We start from the raw sequence: 21,835 nt of genomic DNA, 5'->3' as shown, positions 1-21,835 counted from the left end.
ATATTTGGTTCTGTCATATGTATTAATACTGTTTTTCCCTTTTAGGTTGTCACAGCTCATGCAGTTCGTGTCCCTGTCACCAGCAACCTGAGTGCCAACATTACTGGATTTTTGCCTATTCATTGTATTTACCAGCTTCTGAGGAGTCGTTCCTTTACAAAGCACAAAGTATCAATAAAAGTATGACCTTACACTTATATTTCAAGCTACAACCTAAGTTAATGCTTTCTTCCCAGTTCCGTTTCAGTTTGTAGACCTTTACTGTGGGTTTCGTGTGTGAAGTGTGTCTAGTTACTAGTCGTTTATATAGTTATAATAATTAGGCTCTCAATTTCAGATTTTTAAAACAGTATAACTGTTCAGTTATTTACAAAATGTACACTAGTACCTTTTAAATTCTCAGTAATATCGTTTAGCTATTTCATTAAACCTTAGTAAAAATTGCCATTTCTGTACTTGGTTTTGTTCACCAAACTGAGAAAGTTGCTGGTTAGCCATGACCAGTATTTGTACATTTGTCATAAGGACATCTAACATCTAACTTGAACATATTTTTGATACGTTTTCAATTTGTTATGTAGTTGGCTATACCAAACAGTTAAAAGGTCCTGTAAAGAAAAGGCTGAACCCCAGGAGGTAAAAGAAATCTGTTTGGACCATTTCTAAGAGGCAATTTTATTTATAAAGAACCATGAACAATATATACATTGATATATCACATTTAATTATCCTTGTTATCATGATTTAGTGAAGTTATTTTCCATCTTGATTGTATCTTCTGCTTCTTTATATTTTTAGCAATATAATAGATAAGAATTAAGAGTCCAAATGCACACCCAGCATTTCTTCTTGGCCTCTATTTGTGTAGATAGTTAATCTCCCATAAGTGGTTGTCAAAGTCACTTTCTTAATCTGTCTGAGGGTTTGTTGTGAAGAACTGTCCCTCTCCCTAAATTTCTTTCTGTTGTGGGGTCTTCTACAGCAACACATATGGTGCTCTAAATACAGATATAGAAGGGACTTAACAGTGTTTTCCCCACTACTTGAAAACTAATAGATTAAAAACCCAAAGTCCAAACTCAAAACTCAAACTCATCATTTTAGATTTATCTTCCACTTCACGGTATTCTCAACTTTAGGGTATAAAAGTATTTCCTATTTTTAAATCAAAGACAACTGTGAAACTGGATAATATATTTAATAACTGCTAAAAGTTAATAGTGAGTTTCACAGATTCATAAATCATGTAAAATTATATGTGCTTTTAAAATTTTGCTTGCTTTTTCTTATTGCCGTAATTGATTTGGTGCCTGTAACCTTCTTTTTTAGGACTGGATTTATAGACAGCTCTGTGAAACCTCCACTCCACTCCATCCTCAATTACTTCCTCTGATTGACGTGTACATAAATTCTATACTTACTCCTGCATCTAAATCTAATCCAGAAGCCACAAATCAGCCAGTCACAGAACAGGAGATACTCAATATTTTCCAAGGAGTCATTGGGGTAAAATAGTGGCTTTTCTACATTTATTAGCTTATTTTTCTTTTATTCTTCGGACTGACTCCATGTTTTTTCCCTGATTATTAGAGGAGAACAACTTCTAGGTGGTTCTGAATTTAAGATGGTATTCAGTTTTTTTAGATCACTTATAAATATTAAAAGAATGGTATTAGTTCCAAGTAGTTTGTTGAATAGGCACTTTTCGAGGAATTCTTTCAAGAGCTCCATTTTCCTTTTTTTTTTTTTTTTTTTGGTCACGCTGTGCCCCTTGCATTGGGAGTATGAAGTCTTAACAACTGGACCGCCAGGGAAGTCCCAAGAGCTCCATTTTAAAGCTTAAGGAGTGCTGTGGAAGTTGTGTGTTTAACCATGGACTACATGACATTTCAACACATTCAACCAGCTTTGTTTAGTTTCCTGGGGATCTAAGATCTACCTAGATTATTAATGGAAAACTTGAAGAAAATCTTTTTTCTCCAAATATACTTAACTGTACAATATCATTTTTAGGAATTATTTTCTTCATGGTAATTTCAGATAATACTTGAGACTCCTGTAAAGCTTTTTGAGAAGCAGCCTGATGGGACTGCTGTTGCCTTTTATTTCCTATATATTTTTTTTAAAAACAGTAACTTTTAAAAAAAATTATTTATTTTTGGCTGTGTTGGGTCTTTGTTGCTGCACGCGGGCTTTCTCTAGTTGCAGTGAGCGGGGGCTACTCTTCGTTGCGGTGCATGGGCTTCTCGTTGCGGTGGCTTCTCTTGTTGCTGAGCACGGGCTCTAGGGTGCGTGGGCTCAGTAGTTGTGGCACGCGGGCTCAGTAGTTGTGGTGCACAGGCTTAGTTGCTCCGCGGCATGTGGGATCATCCCGGACCAGGGCTCGAACCCCTGTCCCCTGCATTGGCAGGCGGATTCTTAACCACCGTGCCACCAGGGAAGCCCCTTCCTATCTTAAAAACTGTTAAGCATGTTGCTTTTCATCTCCCAAGCCATCTCAAATTTAACTTAGACTTCAAATTGTCTCTTTGAGTTTAATGCGAACACAGCAACATTTCTCCCAACTTGTTTGAGCTTGGGAGCAGCAACACTGAATAATCTATTTTGAATGCTTTTGCTATCAAAGAGCACTCATGAAATTTAACAGTATTTTAAAGTATTTATAATATTACCTCCAGGGTGACAACATCCGCCTTAATCAGCGTTTCAGTATCACAGCACAGCTTTTGGTGCTTTATTATACACTGTCTTACGAAGAAGCTCTCCTAGCAAACACGAAGACTTTAGGTAAGTTGTGCATAGGCGAATGTTTCTAGTGATAGTTCATCTTATTTGCTTATATTTTGTTACTTTCTAGGCTGCTGTATGAGAAAATAAGGTCAAATATTCTAACAAGCTCCAGCATCATTCCACAGTCTTTGCAATGGAGGCATTGTGTACTCTGATGCATAAATACATGTATGTGTGGGCATATAACCGCCACTTAAGGCTCAGTGCTGCTTTTAGCAGGCTGAATTAATGGATAACTGAATTGTCTGTATTTTAACAATTTTAGTGACCTTACTAACTAAATGTAAATTAAGAGATAAACCTAAAGGAACTGCAACTGAAATATTTTTGCTTGATTTCAATCTGTGCCCTATTCTTCCTTCCATTAGTGTGAAGAGTAACAATCTAATCAAAGCAATAGAAAAAAAACAATAGTAGGTTTTCCTTTGCCATTGAAATTATCACTGAACTAGGCTTTCAGACTTAGCTATTTCATATAATATTAGAAGGTTAGATTTAGCATAGATGATATCAGTATAAAGAAGTATGTTTTCCTCTATTTGAAAAAGAATATTCACCTGTATTTTAGCCTTGTTAAATGTATTTAGTTCCATATTTGAAACAAAAAGAGTGTCATTAAAAAGTCGTAGGCATTGAGTATATAATGCAGGGAGAATTCTTTTAAGGGAGGTTAATTTGTCATAGCTGAGTGGTTTTACTTTTTGAAAGCTATAAATTAAAGTTACTCTTCAGTGTGTGGCAGATCAGTTTCTTTTATTTTTCTGAAGTATTGTGTTTTAAGTATTCTGAATTTCTTGGCTGCTTTCTTTTCTGACTAAAGGTATTGGGGTTGTACAGATGATATACCACAACTGTAATTATAGTCTTTGTCATATCAGGACAAGATGGGCTAATAATAAGCATTAGGTAATAGTCTCCCACTTTTATGCACATGTAATGAATTCTGTTAAGGAATATGACACTTGTGATTTAATGGATAGTAGGGGAATGAGTTACGAGGCGGTATTCTGGGGAGAACTCAGACCATTAATACTGTAGCAGGGGACTAAGATACACCCTTAGTTTTTGTTTAAATTAATGTCTAGCAAAAAAAAATCTGAATACAGAAAAGTACAGAGACTAGTGTAGCCAACTTTTGTGTATATGCCATGAAGAATTAACAGGTCACCCAGAATTTTTTGGACTGGAAGAACCTTTAAAGATTACGTATCCCAGTCCCCAGTGACATGCTCAGTTCAACCCTGTGTTCGTGTGAAGCTGCTGTTCTTTATGCAATAGTCTGATGGATCTTAATTGGAAAGTTAAGGATTTTAGGTTAGGGGTACAACCCAGCCTGGATTGAGTCTTGGAAAAGGAACTGGGAGATTAGAGGAAAGTTGTTAGGTTTTTCTAAGATTCTAGGCAAAAGATGGTGGTGGTCTGGACTGGTAGCAGTGTTTATGTATTTTTTTTCGTTTTTTTTCTTTGGCTGCGCTGGGTCTTCATTGCTGCGCGCAGGCTTTTCTCTAGTTGTGGCGAGAGGGGGCTACTCTTCGTTGTGGTGCACTGGCTTCTCATCGCGGTGGCTTCTCTTGTTGCGGAGCATGGGCTCTAGGCATGTGGGCTTCAGTAGTTGTGGCGTGTGGGCCCAGTAGTTGTGGTTCGCGGGCTGTAGAGCGCAGGCTCAGTAGTGGTGCAGGGGCTTAGTTGCTCTGTGGCATGTGCGATCTTCCTGGACCAGGGATCGAACCGTGTCCCCTGCATTGACAGGCAGATTCTTAACCATTGCACCACCAGGGAAGTCCCTGTATATGTATTTTGAAGGTAGAGCTGAGAGGTTTTGCTGATGGATTCATGAGGTTTGAGAGACAGGAGCCAAGGTTGATGTGGAGGCTTTTGGCCTAACCTATAAAATGGCTATCGACTGAAATAAATGAGCAGGTCTGTGGGGGATCAGGAGCTAGTTTTGGACATATGGAGTTAGAGATGTCTGATAGACTTTCAAGTGGGGATGTTATGGAAACAGTTGTAAATACTGGCCTAGAATTTAGGGGAGATACCAGCACTGAAGCTTTGAGATTCTTCAGCATATATATGGTATTTAAAATCATGACATTAAGTAAGATTACCAAACGAGAAGGTGTGGGAGGAGACTCAGGAGAATGTGTTGTCCTGGATGCCAAGGAAAGAATGTTTCAAAGAGGAGAGAGAGATCACCTGTGTCAAATGATGTTGATGGATCAAGTAAGGTTAGGACTCAGCTGATGACCGCATATAGCTTGCTGGAGGTCCTTTGACCTTTACAGTTTTATTAGTAAAGTTAACACTTCTTTTTAGGATGAAAGCCTGATTGTAGTGGATTCAAAAGAAAATTAGAGGAGATATACTGGAGACAGTGAGTACAGACAGTTCTTTTGAGGAATTGTAAAGAGGAGAGAAATGAATGTGATAATTGGAGAGGAAAATGAGGTCAGGAGAGGACTTTTTTTTTTCTTTTCTTTTTAAGGTGAAAGAGCTAAGAGAATGTTTGTATTCTGTTGGGCGTAATCTAGTAGAGAGGGAAGGCTGATGAGAGAATCCCTGGAGGGATATCCTTGATAGGTGAGAGGAGATGGGATGTAGAAGACAAATGGAGGGATCAACCTTTCCTTGGAGAATTTTTTCCCATAGTTCAGGAGATTTTTTTCTAGTCTAGTTTCTTATCTCCACAGGGAATAAATAATTGGAGAATATGTCACAACATGAGAGAATTTTGCTTTTCCACAGCCAAAAAAGATAAGTATTCTTCCTCAAATTTATTCCTACCTGTGAAGTTTTGTCGTAGTTTCAGTACCTTGTTAACTGGTCTGTGGTTTTGGCCTTTATATTAAACATTATCAGCAGCCACCAGGTAGCTGTAGAAGCTCAAATATGGAATTCTGACACTTGAGATAGAGCCAAGTATTAGAATATCATAGTCATTAAAAAATGTGTTTGTATACATACATATTTTTTCACATATGCATATTTTTGATTTATTTTAAAATATTTATAATACATGTGAATATATTAATTTTAGTTAAATAGTGTATTGATCCAAAAGAATATGTGTAAGAAATGATAATATAATAAATCCCTGTGAACTAATACCCAATTAAAGTATGAGCATTACCATTATATTTCCAGTTTTTATACTTAAAAGAGTGTTTCCTATTTATTACATCTGAAGACTTTATTACTAGGTAAAAGTTTATTTTTACATGCTTTTGAAGTAAAAACAATACTAATGAATATTGAACATATGAGAAACTGTTTATCTGCTCTTAAAGCAGCCAGTGGCATCCTAAACACAGTCTCACTCTTAAGTAGCTGAAAGTATTACTTGCTTAACTCTCTCCCTCAAGCTTAACTTCATTTAAAAACAGGGTCTGGCTGCCTTTTCTGCTTCTGTCCCGTTTCGTGTGAAGTTTCCTTCTTTGTCAGCAGCAGAACAAGACACATACTGTGGTATTTGGGAAACTGTAATGTTTACTGCCTCTGAATTCCTGAACTTGAAGTTTTTCTTTGCACTCGATAGTTAATTATTTTCTTCCCAGAAGAAAGTTAACTCTGTCTCTATCAAAATGCAGAAACCTTTAAGCAAACATTGGCGGATGTTTTTTCTTGGCAGCTTGAAGTTTCAGTGCTGTAAAATCAAGTTTGACCAAAAAAGGTTCTAAGAGTTAAATGACTGTAGTGTAGAGTAACAGTATAAGAATTTTAAACTTATTTCATTATTTACTTAATTGCTTTCATATCTTAATGCAAAAGAACTGGCTTTTAAAATAAAAACATTTATTAAAAGCGTGTTTACTGGAGGAAATTGAGGAAGTGAAAAATGTACAAAGACCAAAGTAAAACCACCCATAATTCTGCTGCCCAGAGGTAATCACCATAGAATTTTGCTAGAAAACCCTTTAGTCTTTGCACATATGATAACTTTCACAAAGTTGGAATCATATGTTTTTAATCTACCCTTTTTAATAATACACTTTACACATTTGCCTATTTAGTAAATTTTTTTCTGAAACATGATTTTTAATAGCTATATAATATTTCTTCATAAATATGTACCATTACTTAACAAATTCCTTATTGTTGGACATTTAAATTATTTCCACATTTTGCCATTATAGAGAGTGGTGGAATGAATATCCTTAGAGCTAACTCTGTATACAGGTATACTTATTTCTGTCCTTAGGACCGAACTACTAAATCAAAGATTTTGGAATTATAAGATTTAAAAAAACGAATTGCCATATTGCTTTCCAGATAGGTTATAACATTATAGACATTTTGTATAAGGCATTTGTATAAGATGTGAGTGCCAATTTTTTTGCAGTATTGACTGTTATTTGTTTATGGTGTGTTTTAATTATAGAATTTTATAAAGAGGAAACTCTTTGAAAGCGAGGTACTAACATTATATGACTCATCACCTATCTATTCTTTTAGGACATTATTATATCACTTTTAAAATTTATGTATACCTTTAATTAATTTTGGTGTCAAGTATGGGGTGCAGATTCATTTTTTTTTTTTTTTTAATCATTGGTTATTTGTCAACATCACATAATGAATAACATGTCATTTTCCTATTACTTTGGAAAGTTGCTCTGATGTGTATCGAAGTTTTTTTACAAACCTATGTCTGGTTTTGGGTTTTCTTTTTTATGTTCAATATTTCCAGTTCCTTTAGCCATTATTGTTCTTGTTCAATATTTCTGTCCATTCTCACATATATAATCTTTCACATGAACTTTATAATGATTTTGTCAAATTCTACAGAAGAAAATTATATTGGGATTTTGATTAGAATTATGTTAAACATAGAGATTAATTTGGAGAGAATATACATCTTTACAGTAGTCTTTCCAGCTGGAAATATGAAATAATTCTTTTTAAAGTCTTTTTTATTTTTATTTTTTTGGCTGTGCCACGCAGCTTGTGGGATCGTAGTTCCCCAGTCAGGGATCGAACCCAGGCCCTGGCAGTGAAACCACCGAGTCCTAACCATCGGACTTCCAGAGAATTCCCTGAAATAATTTTTTCTTTTAAATTACTAAAATGTAAGATTCATGAAGGTTGATTTTTATCTGTTTTTGCTACCGTATCTAGCATTTAGAATATTACTTGAAACATAGTAACCACTTAGTAAATGTTTTTGAATGAGTGAACTTATTCAAGTTATTTTTTTATGTCAATTAAATTTTATTTTTTGTAGGTTCTGTATAATTTTTTCTTAAGTTATTTCTGGTTACAGGAAAGGTATTGACATTTAGTTTGGATTAGTCTCTGAATTTCTTAGAGTACCATTTAAATTTTTTTTTAAATTTATCAAGTGAATACTTTTTCAGCAGTTATTGGGATAATTTGGTCTATTTATATAATTTGTTGTATAATTAATCTGTATATTTCTGGAGTGGGCTCTACTTGCTCTGGGTATGTTATTCTTTTAGCATGGTGCTAGATTTGATTTGCTTGTCTCTTTTTTTAAAAATATGATTTATTTCCATCTGTATGTAAACAAGTGAAATTGGCCTTTTTTCCCTTTTTCTTTTCATTTCTTCTTTTTTTTTCTGGCTTTGGTATTAAGTTTACACTAATTTCATAAGTGAATTAGTTTTCCATAGGATTGTTTTAAGGATTAAAATGTCACAAAAACTAGGGGCCATGTAAATAGTATTCAAAACATTCCCACAGTTTCGTTGAGGATGAGGTTAAAAGTTAGATTTGAGGGCTTCCCTGGTGGCGCAGTGGTTGAGAATCTGCCTGCCAATGCAGGGGACACGGGTTCGAGCCCTGGTCTGGGAAGATCCCACATGCTGCGGAGCAACTGGGCCCGTGAACCACAATTACTGAGCCTGCGCATCTGGAGCCTGTGCTCGGCAACAAGAGAGGCCACGATAGTGAGAGGCCCGCACACCGCGATGAAGAGTGGCCCCCGCTTGCCACAACTAGAAGGAAGCCCTTGCACAGAAACGAAGACCCAACACAGCCATAAATAAATTAATTAATTAATTAAAAATAAAAAGTTAGATTTGAATCTTTGAAAGCGACACGTTGGAAGAAAATTGGAAGTGTGATTGCTCATGTTGAATATATAAAAACAATGATCTTCCCATAGGCCTTTCATAATTATAGTTTAGTCTTTTACTGGAAGATTAAGTATCCTTGATGTTGTATTTCACAGAGATGTTAAAGAGAAATAATTGCTTTAGGCAGGGCTTCATGGGCTGCTAGTTCTTTGATGGAATTATTAAGATGTGAACAGGATTTTGTCTTCAGTTTCATAGGTCCAGAAACTTAAATGTTGATACTTTACCCTAAGCTGATCTTGGGGACTCTAGACCTTAATAATACTGGCTAACATTTGAGTGCTTGTTATGTGCCAAACACTACTTGAAGCTCTTTACACCTGTTAACTCATGTAAACCCTCACAACAATTCTGTGAGATAGGTACTGTTGTTGTCTTTATATTACAGGTGAGAACACTGAGGCACAGGGAAGTTAAGTGACTTCCCTTAGTTGTAAGTGTTGGAACCAGGATTTGACAATCACTGGAACTTATATATATTTAATATTAATCCGTTTTTATTATTCAAAATAATCTATCTTTACTAGTGTATATTAGCATTTTGCCTAGTTATAATCAATCTATTTATCTTAATACCATTTTATATTCCATTTTTCCTCTTTAATGTTATTTTGTACAAACAATAATGTTATTTTATATCCATCAAGATGGGCCACAGAGTTGTGGTTTCAAATTGGTTTTTAGTATTGAATTTATTTTTTCTTTTTTTTTTTCTTTTCTTTTTTCTCTTTTTACCTTGTGACGCTCTTCCCGTATTTCTTTTACCCCTCATCCCCTGCTCCTCTGGCAGCCACCAATTATTTCTCTGTATCTTTGAAGGTTTTTTGTTTTTGTTTTTTTATGATTCCACATATAAAATAGATCATATGGTATTTGTCTTTCTCTGTCTGACTTATTTTACTTAGCATTATGCCCTCCAGTTCTACCCATGTTGTCACAAATGGCAAAGTTTCATTCTTTTTTATGGCTGAATAACGTTCCATTGTATGTATATATATGTGTGTGTGTGTGTGTGTGTGTGTGTGTGTATATCTCATATTTTCTTTATCCATTCATCCATTGATGGACACTTAGATTGTTTCTGTATCTTGGCTATTGTAAATAATGTGGCAGTGAACATGTGGGTATATATAATCTATTCAAGTTAGTGTTTTCATTTTCTTCAGATAAATACCTAGATGGGAAATTGCTGGATCATATGGTAGTTCTATTTTTAATTTTTCGAGTAACCTCATACTGTTTTCTTTTTTTTAATTAATTAATTTATTTTTTATTTATTTGTTTTTGGCTGCATTGGATCTTCATTGCTGCGTGCGGGCTTTCTCTAGTTGCTGCAAGCAGGGGCTACTCTTCGTTGTGGTGCGCGGGCTTCTCATTATGGTGGCTTCTCTTGTTGTGGAGCACGGGCTGTAGGCGTACGGGCTTTAGTAGTTGCAGCATGCAGGCTCAGTAGTTGCAGCACGCGGGCCCTAGAGCGCATGGGCTTCAGTAGTTGAGGTGTGTGGGCTCAGTAGTTGTGGTGTGTGGGCTCTAGGGTGCACGGGCTTCAGTAGTTGTGGCGCACGGGCTTAGTTGTGCCACGGCATGTGGGATCTTCCCGGACCAGGAATCGAACCCATGTCCCCTGCATTGGCAGGCGGATTTTTAACCACTGCACCACCAGGGAAGTCCCTCCATACTGTTTTTTATAGTGGCTGCAGCAATTTACATTCCTACCAACAGTGCACAAGTGTTTCCTTTTGTCCTTATCTTCATCAACCATTGTTTATTGTCTTTTTGATAATAGTCCTTCCAACAGGTATGCGGTGATAGCTCATTGTGGTTTTGATTTCCATTTCCCCGATGATTAGTGATGTTGAGCATCTTTTCATGTACCTGTTGTACCTCTGTGTGTCTTTTTTGGAAAAATGTCTATTCAGATCTTCTGCCCATTTTAAAAAAATTTATTTATTTTTAATTTATTATTTATTTTTGGCTGCATTGGGTCTTCATTGCTGTGTGTGGGCTCTCTCTAGTTGCAGCAAGCGGGGGCTACTCTTCTTTGCAGTGCACGTGCTTCTCATTGTGGTGGCTTCTCTTGTTGCGGAGCATGGGCTCTAGGCGTGCGGGCTTCAGTAGTTGTGGCAGGCGGGCTCAGTAGTTGTGGCTTGCCGGCACTAGAGCGCAGGCTCGGTAGTTGTGGCGCATGGGCTTTGTTGCTCCGCAGCATGTGGGATCTTCCCGGACCAGGGATCAAACCGTGTCCTCTGCATTGGCAGGCGGATTCTTAACCACTGTGCCACCAGGGAAGTCCCCTTCTGCCCATTTTTAAATTGGATTGTTTGGTTTTTTGCTCTTGAGTTATATGAGTTTTTTATATATTTTGCATATTAGCCCCGTATCAGATATATGATTTGCAAATATTTTCTCCCGTTTAGTAGGTTGCCTTTTCATTTTATTGATGGTTTCCTTTGCTGTTCTGAAGCTTTGTAGTTTGAAGTAGTCCCACTTGTTTATTTTGCTTTTGTTAGTTTTGCTTTTGGTGTCAGATTCAAAAAAATCAGCCAAGACCTGTGTCTGGGAGCTTAGCACCTGTGTTTTCTTCTGAGAGTTATATGGTTTCTGGTCTTAGGTTCAAGTCCTTAATCCATTTTGAGTTCATTTTTGTGTGTGGTGTAAGATAGTGGTCTAGTTTCATCTTTTTTCATGTATTTTTATCTTCAATTTCTTTCATTAATGTCTTGTAGTTTTCAATATATAGGTCTTTCACCTCCTTGATTACATTTATTCGTAGGTGTTTTATTCTTTTTGATGCAGTTGTAAATGGGGTTGATTTATTTTTTTTTTTTTTAACATCTGTATTGGAGTATAATTGCTTTACAGTGGTGTGTTAGTTTCTGCTCTATAACAAAGTGAATCAGCTATACGTATACATATACCCCCAAATGGGGTTGATTTCTTAATTTCTCTTTCTCATTGTTTGTTATTGGTGTATTAGAAACACAACAGATTTTTGTGTATTGATTTTATATCTTGCAACTTTACTGCATTTGTTTATTAATTTTAACAGGTTTTTTCTTTCTTTTTTTTTATTCTTGTTACCTTTATGGAACTTTGACATCCAGAAAAGCCTCCTCAGCCACTCATTTACCAACCAACTCTACTTCACTCTTTAGGAAATTATTTGGTTCTGGCACAAAGCCATGTACCCTAAGGTGCTCCTTAAACGCTAGCTCCCTCATCTTACTGTAGAGGTCCCACGTATTCACCTCAGCGTTTGCATGAGAGTCACTTATGTGGGCTGAAATACTTGTCGCTTTTACCACCTTTTTTTTTTTTTTAGTTCTAACAGTTTTTTGATAGAGTGTTGAAGGTTTTCTGTATAATACCATATCTGCAAATAGTGACAGTTTTACTTCTTCCTTTTCAATCTGGATGGTGTTGGGACCAGAATTTGACTGTCACTGGAAGCTCTGTTTTTTTTTAACTGTGTTTTGAGATACATTCTTACTCAGTTCATAAAAGATTTGTGTGGAAAACTGGGATGCTAATTTATTAATTTACAAGGGGGATTATATCTAACCAAGAGGTATATGGTCTGTTTAGGCAATGATTCTCAACCTTTTTTCTAACACTTGCACTCATCTGCTTTTTATCTTCAATAAAAATTTGTTGAGCTTTACACTGTGTAGTTTGTATTTGGAAAAGAAAAAGTATATTGGAAATGCTTTTTCAAACTATGGACACCCTGGTTGAGATGCTCGTATAGTTTTGTTGTGTACAAGCAGAGTACCTTGGAATGAGATGAGGGTGTCAGGCATACAGCATATGGTGGAGATGAGACAAAGAAAGATAGCGTTGATTTGCAAGGACCTTTACTCTGTGGGATCTGGGAATCCATGGAAGGTTTCTGAGCATGGAGCCAGAGACATGTGATCTGGCCAAATCTCAATTTAAATAAGAGGACTATGGCAGCAGTGTGAAGGATGGATCAAAGACCAGAGAAATTGGAGTCTGGGAAATTGAGCCGTAATAGTTATTTAAATAAATGATGAGTAGGCACTGATTTAGGATAGCAGAAAAAGAACGGAAATTAAGATGGATTTGTTTAAAAAAAAAAAGCATGTACTTGTTAGTTGAAGGTAGAAGTTGTGAGAGAAGGCAGTCATTCATATTTCCCAACTTTCATCAAAAAGAGTCACCACTAATACATAATATGATTAAATTAAGGCTATTGGCATCATGAAGCTTTAAGCCATGCTGGCGTGACTGCATTTGGTCTTCCTAATTAGATTTGGGAGAGTCTTGACTGACTGCTCAGGTTTGGGTGTTTTTTTTGTTGTTGTTGTTGTTTTCTAGTGCAGAGCACTTCTGCAGGTGGCTTCTCTCACTCATGATTTTTCTTCCCCCTAGTTTCAGTTTCGGGGCATTTTCCGAGATATTGCCCTTAAGTATGTTCTTGCTCGTCCTGTGTATTCATTATTTTGGTAGTGATTCTTCATCTTTTATGAACTATATTCACAGATTAAGTGAATTAAAAGTAATTTGACATTGTGTTTGTTCCCATTTGTGTTGAAGGTTAAAATTTCTATTGTTTCTGACACTGTATCTTACATTTTTTAATCTTTGACTGACAGCTGCCATGCAAAGAAAGCCCAAATCATATTCGTCTTCCTTAATGGATCAGATTCCCATCAAATTTCTTATTCGACAGGCTCAAGGACTGCAGCAGGAGTTGGGAGGTATTTGTTTTATTTGCTTTTTGGTGCTAACGTTTATTGTTAAAAAGTACCTACCGTTTATGATGTTATAAAGTGTAATAGGTGCTCAATGTTTAAAGCCCAATTCAAGAGTGAAATTCCTCTTTACCTCCCTTGCTGTCTTACTCCCTGCAAACCACTCCTCACCCCCAAGGCCCTAGTTTCATTTTGGTGTGTAATTTCAAATATTCCTTTCTATAGGGTGAACCATATGAAATTACAGGTATTCAACTATTTTTGACCTCCAAAAATGCAGTTTCATATGGTTGAAGCTAATAGATACACACACAAGTAAAAAATTCTTTTTTTAAACTTTAAATGGTATTATACTCTATCTCTTCTGAGATTTGCTTTTTTCTCTTTGAGTCTTGGAAATCTTATCATGTCACTTCATCTAGATCTACCTTATTGTTTTTAATTGCTCCATAACATTCCTTAGCGTGGAATTACTATAATATTTTTACTGTAAAACTGTCAAATAGAAATATAGTACTATTTTTTGAAATTCAAATTTTTTCTTAAATTAACACCTTTTTATAATGTTTGAATGTGTGGTTGTTTGTTTTTTTCTTTTTGGTTTGTTTTTTTGAAGTTGGGGATTTTCTTTTTCTGTCTTTGTTACGGTTGGTTTCCAGGATGGACGTGAGCTTGCTTTCGTCATCTTTCGCCAGATGTCTGCATTTATTATATCTTTGCATTATCTCTTTCTAGAGAAATGTTATATTTGGCAGCTTTTGGCAACTAACCTGTTTTATTGAAGAGATTATGAAGTGTAGATTAATTTGCACTATTGTAAGCAGTCATCTTTGTGACTGTTTTGGGATAGTCTTGATTACACGTATACTTGTGCATTAATTTTAATACCACTTTTGATTGTTACAGTGCCTTTTCAAACAGAAACATTTATTTTAAGCAGTTTCTATGAGAAAGGAAACAGATACTTATCCCTCTTGGGACTAAGCAGTGGTTTGATTTGATCTAAGTTGCATAATAAGGGGTTGATTGGATCTAATGTACTTTTATTACTACTGATACTCTTACTGCTAACTCTTGCAACTTTGGAGATGATGATGATAATTGTTTAGTAGCAGCAGCATTTATTAGGTAAATAACAGTGGCGCTTCATATATCTAAATAGGCATTTTTACAGTATCATCATTTATTTCCTCATTATTATTACACAATAATAATAATGAGTATTCTAACTATGCTGTAAGCAAAAGATTAGAAACAAGACTTAGATTTAGTCAAAGGAGGGTTTCTCGGTCCTTTTGAGCTTCCTTAACCCTTCTTAAAAGAAGACAAATGCACCCCCTTGTGGGTATCGTCAGTACTGCTTGGGTTGGCTGACATAGCTGTGTGACTTTGGGAACGTTAATAAATATCTTTCAGCCTGTTTCCTTATAGTAGAATGGAGACAATATTGCTTACCTTGTAGGAATGTTAGGGTGAAATGAGGAAATGCACATAAAGTGTGCATTTAGGTACTCAAGTTGGGCAACTTTAATTTCACTCATCTATAGCAATGATTCTCAGCTGGGTTGGAGGAGAGGACATGTTCTCCTGTAGAAGCCTATCAGAATTTCTTCTTTTAAAATCTTTTAAAACTTTTATTTATTTATGTTTTGGCTGCGCCGCTCGGCATGCGGGATCCTAGTTCCCCTACCGGGGATCAAACCCGTGGCCCCTGCAGTGGAAGTGCGGCATCCTAACTACCGGACTGCCAGGGAATTACCAAGCCTATCAGAATTTCTGAGTGAGGCCTTTTTCAAACCATATATGATCTCCCCGAAATGAACATTCTTTTCCCTTCTCTTTTTCTCCTCCCCACTCAACTCTTGAACTACTGCTATGTCAAACAAATTTTCCTGATGGGAGACTTTTATGCTGGGATAGGGTGGAAGAAAGCTTGAGAATTTTTGACAAAAGTAGTGGCTTCTGGCTTCCTGTGCATTAGTTCACTTGGCAATCTTTAAGCAGATTCCCTGGCTGAACTACTGAACAGAAGTTCTTAAGCTGTAGTATGCATGCATAAGAAGGGCAGATTCCTTTGGCTTGCTGTAAATGAAAGGGAGAAGAGAGAGGGGAAAGAAGAGAGAGAAGATTTTGATGTTTAAGAATGAAGAATCCAATTGACTTCTTGTAAATTTTCAAGGGTTGCATTCTGCTTTACTTCGTCTCCTTGCAACTAACTACCCACACTTATGCATTGTGGATGACTGGATCTGTGAAGAAGAAATCACAGGGACTGATGCCCTGTTAAGACGAATGCTCCTGACTAGCAATGCCAAAAACCACTCTCCTAAACAACTTCAAGAAGGTATAATAAATTGGTATGCCTTTTACCCCTTTAGTGGTACAAAGAGGTGTTAGGCCTGTGGAAATCTTAAAATCATAAAATCACGCAGAATTTTCCTGGAGATATAACAGGGTTTTGGTGAATATAAAGTAATTCTCTTTGAGTTTAAGGATTTTTTACCATTTTTTTCTGACATGCTTGCATCTGTCTCCTCATAGGTTCTACGTTATATCACTAAACAGGTCATGTGGTTTTAGGAAAGTCCTGAAACTGGTCAGAAATAAGTGCTGTGGAATAGAACAATGTATCTGCTGTTAATGGATAATAAGCTAGATCAGCACTTTCAAATAGAGATATGATGTGAGCCACACATACAATTTTAAACTTTCTATATATTTCCACATTAAAAAAGTAAAAAAAAAAAGGCAAAATTAAATAATTATTTTGTATAACCCAGTATATCTAATATATTATGATTTCGTCACGTAATCAATATAAAAAGACTGTTAGATGTTTTACTGATTTTTCATACTAAGTCTATGTATTTTATACTTACAGCACATCTCATTTTGGACTAGCTGCATTTCAAGTGCTCAGTAGCCAGAAGTGGTTAGTGACTATTCTATTGAAGGAGCACGGTTCTAGCTATTTTTTATTAACAGCTGCTTACAGCCCATAAAGGGCTACCCGAAGGAAGGTGTCAAGAAGTTTGAATTTTTCAAATGAATGTTAATACCAAGAGCAATAGTTCGGTATATTTTCATGTTTCAGTCAATTTTTTAAATCAGTGTGAATCATTGTCTTTGGGTCACTCTCACTAATGTGATTTTTAAAATGAGATATTTTTTGTTCTTTATGAAATAACTGCAACTTAACATGAATTTTTCTTAAGGGCCTAATTTTAAGTATACCCACAACTATGGCTAGAATGGAAAGTTTTACTTTTTTTAAAGCAATACTGTTTTCTTGATTTGTTTCGCCTGTAGTTTGATAGAGCAATATTACTTCCTATTTGGTAAGCTGTATAGTATTTAGATTATGACTGTGAAGTTTTCCTTTTAGCATTTTCAGCTGTCCCAGTAAGTCACACACAAGTGATGCAGATTCTAGAACACTTGACTCTACTCTCTGCCAGTGAACTTATACCATATGCAGAAGTATTAACATCCAATATGAATCAGCTGTTGAATTCAGGGGTTCCGAGGCGAATTCTTCAAACGGTCAATAAACTATGGATGGTTCTTAATACTGTGATGCCTAGAAGGTAATTTCAGTGTATTGTTACATGTAATAGATAAGTGTATAGCAGTGATTGTATACAATAACTTAAACTTAAATGTTGAAAAAAATTGTTAAAAAAAAACTTTTTGATAATATAAATCCTTTCTGAAGACCACTAATTAAAGAGTTGTTATAACTTTAAGGAAAAGAATAAACTCTATCTTAATAAACAGAGAGAAACCTTCAAGTATTTCCAACTTGAGAAAGTTCTTTAAAAGGGAGTTCTCATGTAGAGTCATCTGTGGCTAATTGTGATTTAGATTACCATTGTGTCTTGCATCATTGCAGTGGCTCCAAATTTTGCTGTACATTAAAATCACCTGGAGAGCTTTTAAAACTCCTGATCCCCAAGTTGTAACCCATGCCAGTTAAATCAGAGTGGAACGCTGGATTCAGTATTTTGTCTTTAGTCAGATGGGTCGCTGCTGTTCCATAGACTGCATCAAGAACACTTGGTCTGCTCTAGGAACAAATGCTGGGCTGGACTTACCTGAGATTCTGATTCAGTAGGTCTGGGAATATTTATACTTTTTAAGTTTGATTTTTACTTATATCAAATTAATAAATGCATGTAAGTTAAATAGTGTATAAGGTCTTCCCCCACCTTCCCATTTTAGACTATTGATCCTCAGAGACAATTATTCTCAGCTCCTTTATCTTTTAATTCTGGCATTTATGTCCCACCATGTATCTCAATCATATGCTTATAATTACTATGATTTCCTGACTTTCCAATTCAGAAATTATCTTTTGACTTCCTACAAAATCCTTCATACAAGATGAAGATTTAGCACTCTTACTTGCTTCCCCTGTGAGTCCCTCTTCTTCCATATATTCTCCCTTCCTCCATTTCTCCCAACACAGTTATATCAGAATTTTTGGTTAAAGAAATATTCAGTGTGCATATTATTATGACTACATAAGTGTTTTTTATAGTTGATATATATGTTATCCTTTGATTACAATTTCTCTCTTAAACAACTGCCCTCCTTCATACCCCACATACAAACCCTGAGTTGTTTGCCTCTTTTCCATTTGTTCAGGGTTTTTTTTTTTTTTTGTATCAGTAACCAATTCACTCTCAAACTCTATTATTGAGTGGAAATTTACATTAGTTAGTGATTAACACATCAGGTAACATATTAGTAACATTTTTCCTTGGAAACCTTCCTTTCAGATCTTTCCACCCTTATGCTTCAATCTGGGACACTCACAGTAGCCATCTGGAATGGCTTTGTCTCTTGGTTTGAGTCCATGTTTTTCTCTTTCTTGATTTAGTTCCTTATTTCAGTGAGTGGAACTAACGCTCAAGTTGGTTCCTGGGAAAGGTGTTTGGGAAATTTTTTTTTTTTTTGAGGCTTTCATATGTGAAAAGATTTTTATTCTTCCCCTCACATGTGATTGATATTAGGCTAGGTGTAGAATTCTAGCTTATTTTTCCTCTTAGCAATTTGAAAGCTTTATTCTATTGAAGTAATTAGAGCTTTCCTGATTGCTTTTGAGTAATCTAATCTTATACCAATTCCCAATCCTTTGTATGTGACCATTGTTTTTTCTCTTAAAGGTTTTAGGTTCTTTTTCATTGTTTCTGAAATTTCATGATGATACATTTTGGTTTGGGTCTTTTTAAATTCATGGTGCTGGGCACTTGGTTGGCCTTTTTTTTCATCAGGGGAGTAATGCTGATGTCTTCACTTCTAGGACAGTTTCTTGTATTTTTTTTTTTTTTTCTGCAATAATTTCTTTCCCTCTGTTTTCTGGAATTTTTTGCAATTTGAATTTTAAACCTCTTGAACTTACTCTGATTTTCTCCTTTTTTCTCCTCTATTTTTAAATTTCTCTTTTATGTACATTTTCTGGATATTTCCTCTATGATATCTTCTGATCTTTCCTTTGAATTTAAAATATTTCTGTTATAATCTTAATTTCTAAGAGCTCTTTCTTATCTGAGAATCTATAAATGCCTCCTATTCTTGTTTCATATACAAAATATTCTATCCTTTAAGGAAATTAATTATAGGTTTAAGAATGTTTTTTTCTTCTCATCTCTGTATTCTCTGTTTCTTTGGCATTCCTTTCTTTCTGTTTGTATATTTTAATCTTTTTCAAAGTAGAAACTTTCTTTAAATGTCTGATGATTGTTGGCTATCCACTCATTTAAGAGTGGGCAAGCTGTGTGTGTGAGGTGGAGCTGGTGGACTCCTGGGCTTCGCTGTAAGAGGTCAGACACCCTACATATTGGCATGTTCTTCAGTAATTCTGATATGTAGTCAGGTTAGTAACCACTTTTATAGTCTATTGATGTTTAATCTCAAAGTGGCATCTCATATTTAGATCCTATGATGATAAATGTAGAACAGTAATTTATGGGGCCAGTTACAGTTTCAAAGTGCTTTGGTGGATATCATTTCATTTACAGGTATTATATTCATATTTTACAGAGGAGGAAACAGTTCAGAGAGGCTCCATGACTTACACAGAGTCATATAGCAAGTATGGTATAACTGAGGTTTTAATTCAGATTCTGATTTTATATGCCATGATTATTCCCTTACAACTGTGAAAATTTTTGAAACTACTTTTATTGTTTTATCTTCATTTGTTTTAGAAACATAATAATAGGTTAGATTTCTATAGTTTTTAATTTTTCCAAGTTCATTTACACCTGTTCTCTAATTTTTTTCCTGACTATATCGTTCTAAGATAAAAGGAACTGGATGGTGGCTACAGGTTTCAATTATGATATAGCTGTTTTTGAACATATGATTATTTTCTCATCAGGCTGTGGGTAATGACAGTTAATGCACTTCAACCGTCAATAAAGTTTGTACGACAGCAGAAGTATACTCAGAATGATCTGATGATAGATCCTCTCATTGTGCTAAGATGTGATCAGAGGGTGTACAGGTATGTGTCATTTGAGTTCATTTTTACTATAGAGTTATGCTTTGGAGAGTCAAAGGAAATTGAAGAAATTCAGTTTAAACTTATATCTTTGTGTTCTTGCAGGTAACTTGGCAGTATGACCTGTGAGGTTTTTGTTTTTGTTTTGGTTGTCTATATTCATGAACTTCAGTTTAATATGTGGTTAATAAACCTAGCCTTAACAAAATGTCATCTTTGGTTTTGGCAGCCTTCAATAGTGGCTATTCTTTCTCTCAGAGTCAAGATAGTGAAAAATGATACTATTTCTCGTAGCATTGTTGAAAAAAGCTTTTAAAAAACTGGTTTATTATGAATCATTACATGCATTAACATTGTGATCCTTTTGGAATCCTTAATTGTGATGTTAGCTTTATTGATTCCACATTTGTCTATACTTCCTTGCCAATTGCTTAACTTAATCAGTTGCTTTGAAGTAGCTTCACCTCAAGAGGTGGGATTAATTAATTCACATCATTAATATTTGAATTTCTAGTTGCTAAGCTAAATAGTAACAAAGATATACAAGTTGAGGGGTCTGCCTTTAAATTGATTATCACTTGTATCGGGAAATAAGATAAATACCTGAAAAGTTAGATAATATGGTCATATGCAGATGCATGGTACAGTAAATGAATGGTGTTAAAAGTTTCAGGAGGAAGTGAGACTTGAGTAGTATTTTGAAGTATAGAAATAGGGTTTAGATGAACAGATACTGTAACGATGGGGCGTAAGAGGTCAAAGAAGGTATTGTGAGGAAAAGAATAGTGTGAGCAAAAGTGTAAAAACAAGAGTGAAAAAGGCTTGAGTGGAAGGCTTAGTTTTTGAGAACACACTTTAGAGTTGGAATGTTAGGTTAAGGTCAGGCTATGGAGGGCCTTGAATGTTAGGCTGAAGAGGTCATTTAGGTGGTAACTTACGAAGAGAAGGTTCACACTAGATAGTTCAGAGGGGAAAGAAACTGGAGTAAAGAAGGCTAACTAGGATACAGTAATATACTCATCTGTCTTTAACCCTGGGGATGAAATTCTTGAAGTGGCAAAATCTGCAGAATCAGCCAAATATGGTTTGGTGAGATCAAGGTCTCAGAGGGAAGAGGAATCAAAAGAATAAACAGTATAAATGACATTAAGTATCTATTTAATAAAAAGAAAACAACAGTAAATAACACTTCTAGAGAAGAGCCATTTCTAAAACAATTTATCAGTGTTAAAAATCCACTTAAGTAGGTAACCTTTCACCTAAATCACCCGCAGTTGTTCAGGAGGCTGTTAAATTATGCTATCATAATGTATGAAATGTTTTTGTAGCCTAGATCTTTCACTTAACAACTTGTGAACCTTTTCTCATGTATTAACATAGATATTCTTATGTTAATTGGCTACGTAGTAGTCCACATAGATATGCTATGCTTAATTCAGTTCCCTATTGTTGGATATTTTGTTTATTTCCATTTTTTGTTATTATTGATAGTGCTGTGGTAGCTATTGTGTACTGAGTATTTCCTTAGAAATGATTCTTAAAAATGGAATTATTGAGGCAAAAGGAACATGCTCATTTTTAAGTCTTTTGATTCATGTTTTCATTCTGCCACTCAGAATGGCTGAACCTGTTTACATTCCTATAGTGATGTTTGATGTTGTACACTTTCCTACACTGTTTTATATAATTTTTCCAATTTGATAAGTGAAAAATCGATTCCCATTTTA

General features: G+C 35.5%; 1 protein-coding gene across 5 annotated transcripts in view; it reads left to right on the top strand.

Moving 5' to 3' along the window:
- INTS2 (integrator complex subunit 2) overlaps positions 1–21,835 on the top strand; it is a 50,987-nt gene that overhangs the window by 22,902 nt on the left and 6,250 nt on the right. For 4 of the 5 annotated variants that reach the window (XM_061174984.1, XM_061174985.1, XM_061174986.1 and 1 more), the window contains exons 13-19: positions 46–180; positions 1,330–1,506; positions 2,679–2,787; positions 13,502–13,606; positions 15,780–15,944; positions 16,986–17,187; positions 19,986–20,111. In XM_061174984.1, coding sequence (XP_061030967.1) covers positions 46–180; positions 1,330–1,506; positions 2,679–2,787; positions 13,502–13,606; positions 15,780–15,944; positions 16,986–17,187; positions 19,986–20,111 — 1,019 coding nt within the window. The remainder of the gene's footprint in view (positions 1–45; positions 181–1,329; positions 1,507–2,678; positions 2,788–13,501; positions 13,607–15,779; positions 15,945–16,985; positions 17,188–19,985; positions 20,112–21,835) is intronic. The other variant, XM_061174988.1, reaches the window with a different exon arrangement.

The sequence above is a fragment of the Eubalaena glacialis genome, chromosome 19 (genome assembly GCF_028564815.1).
Source record: "Eubalaena glacialis isolate mEubGla1 chromosome 19, mEubGla1.1.hap2.+ XY, whole genome shotgun sequence".
Taxonomy (NCBI): Eukaryota; Metazoa; Chordata; class Mammalia; order Artiodactyla; family Balaenidae; genus Eubalaena; species Eubalaena glacialis.
The sequence above is the reverse complement of the archived record's forward strand: the minus strand, read 5'-3'. Positions and strand labels throughout refer to the sequence as shown.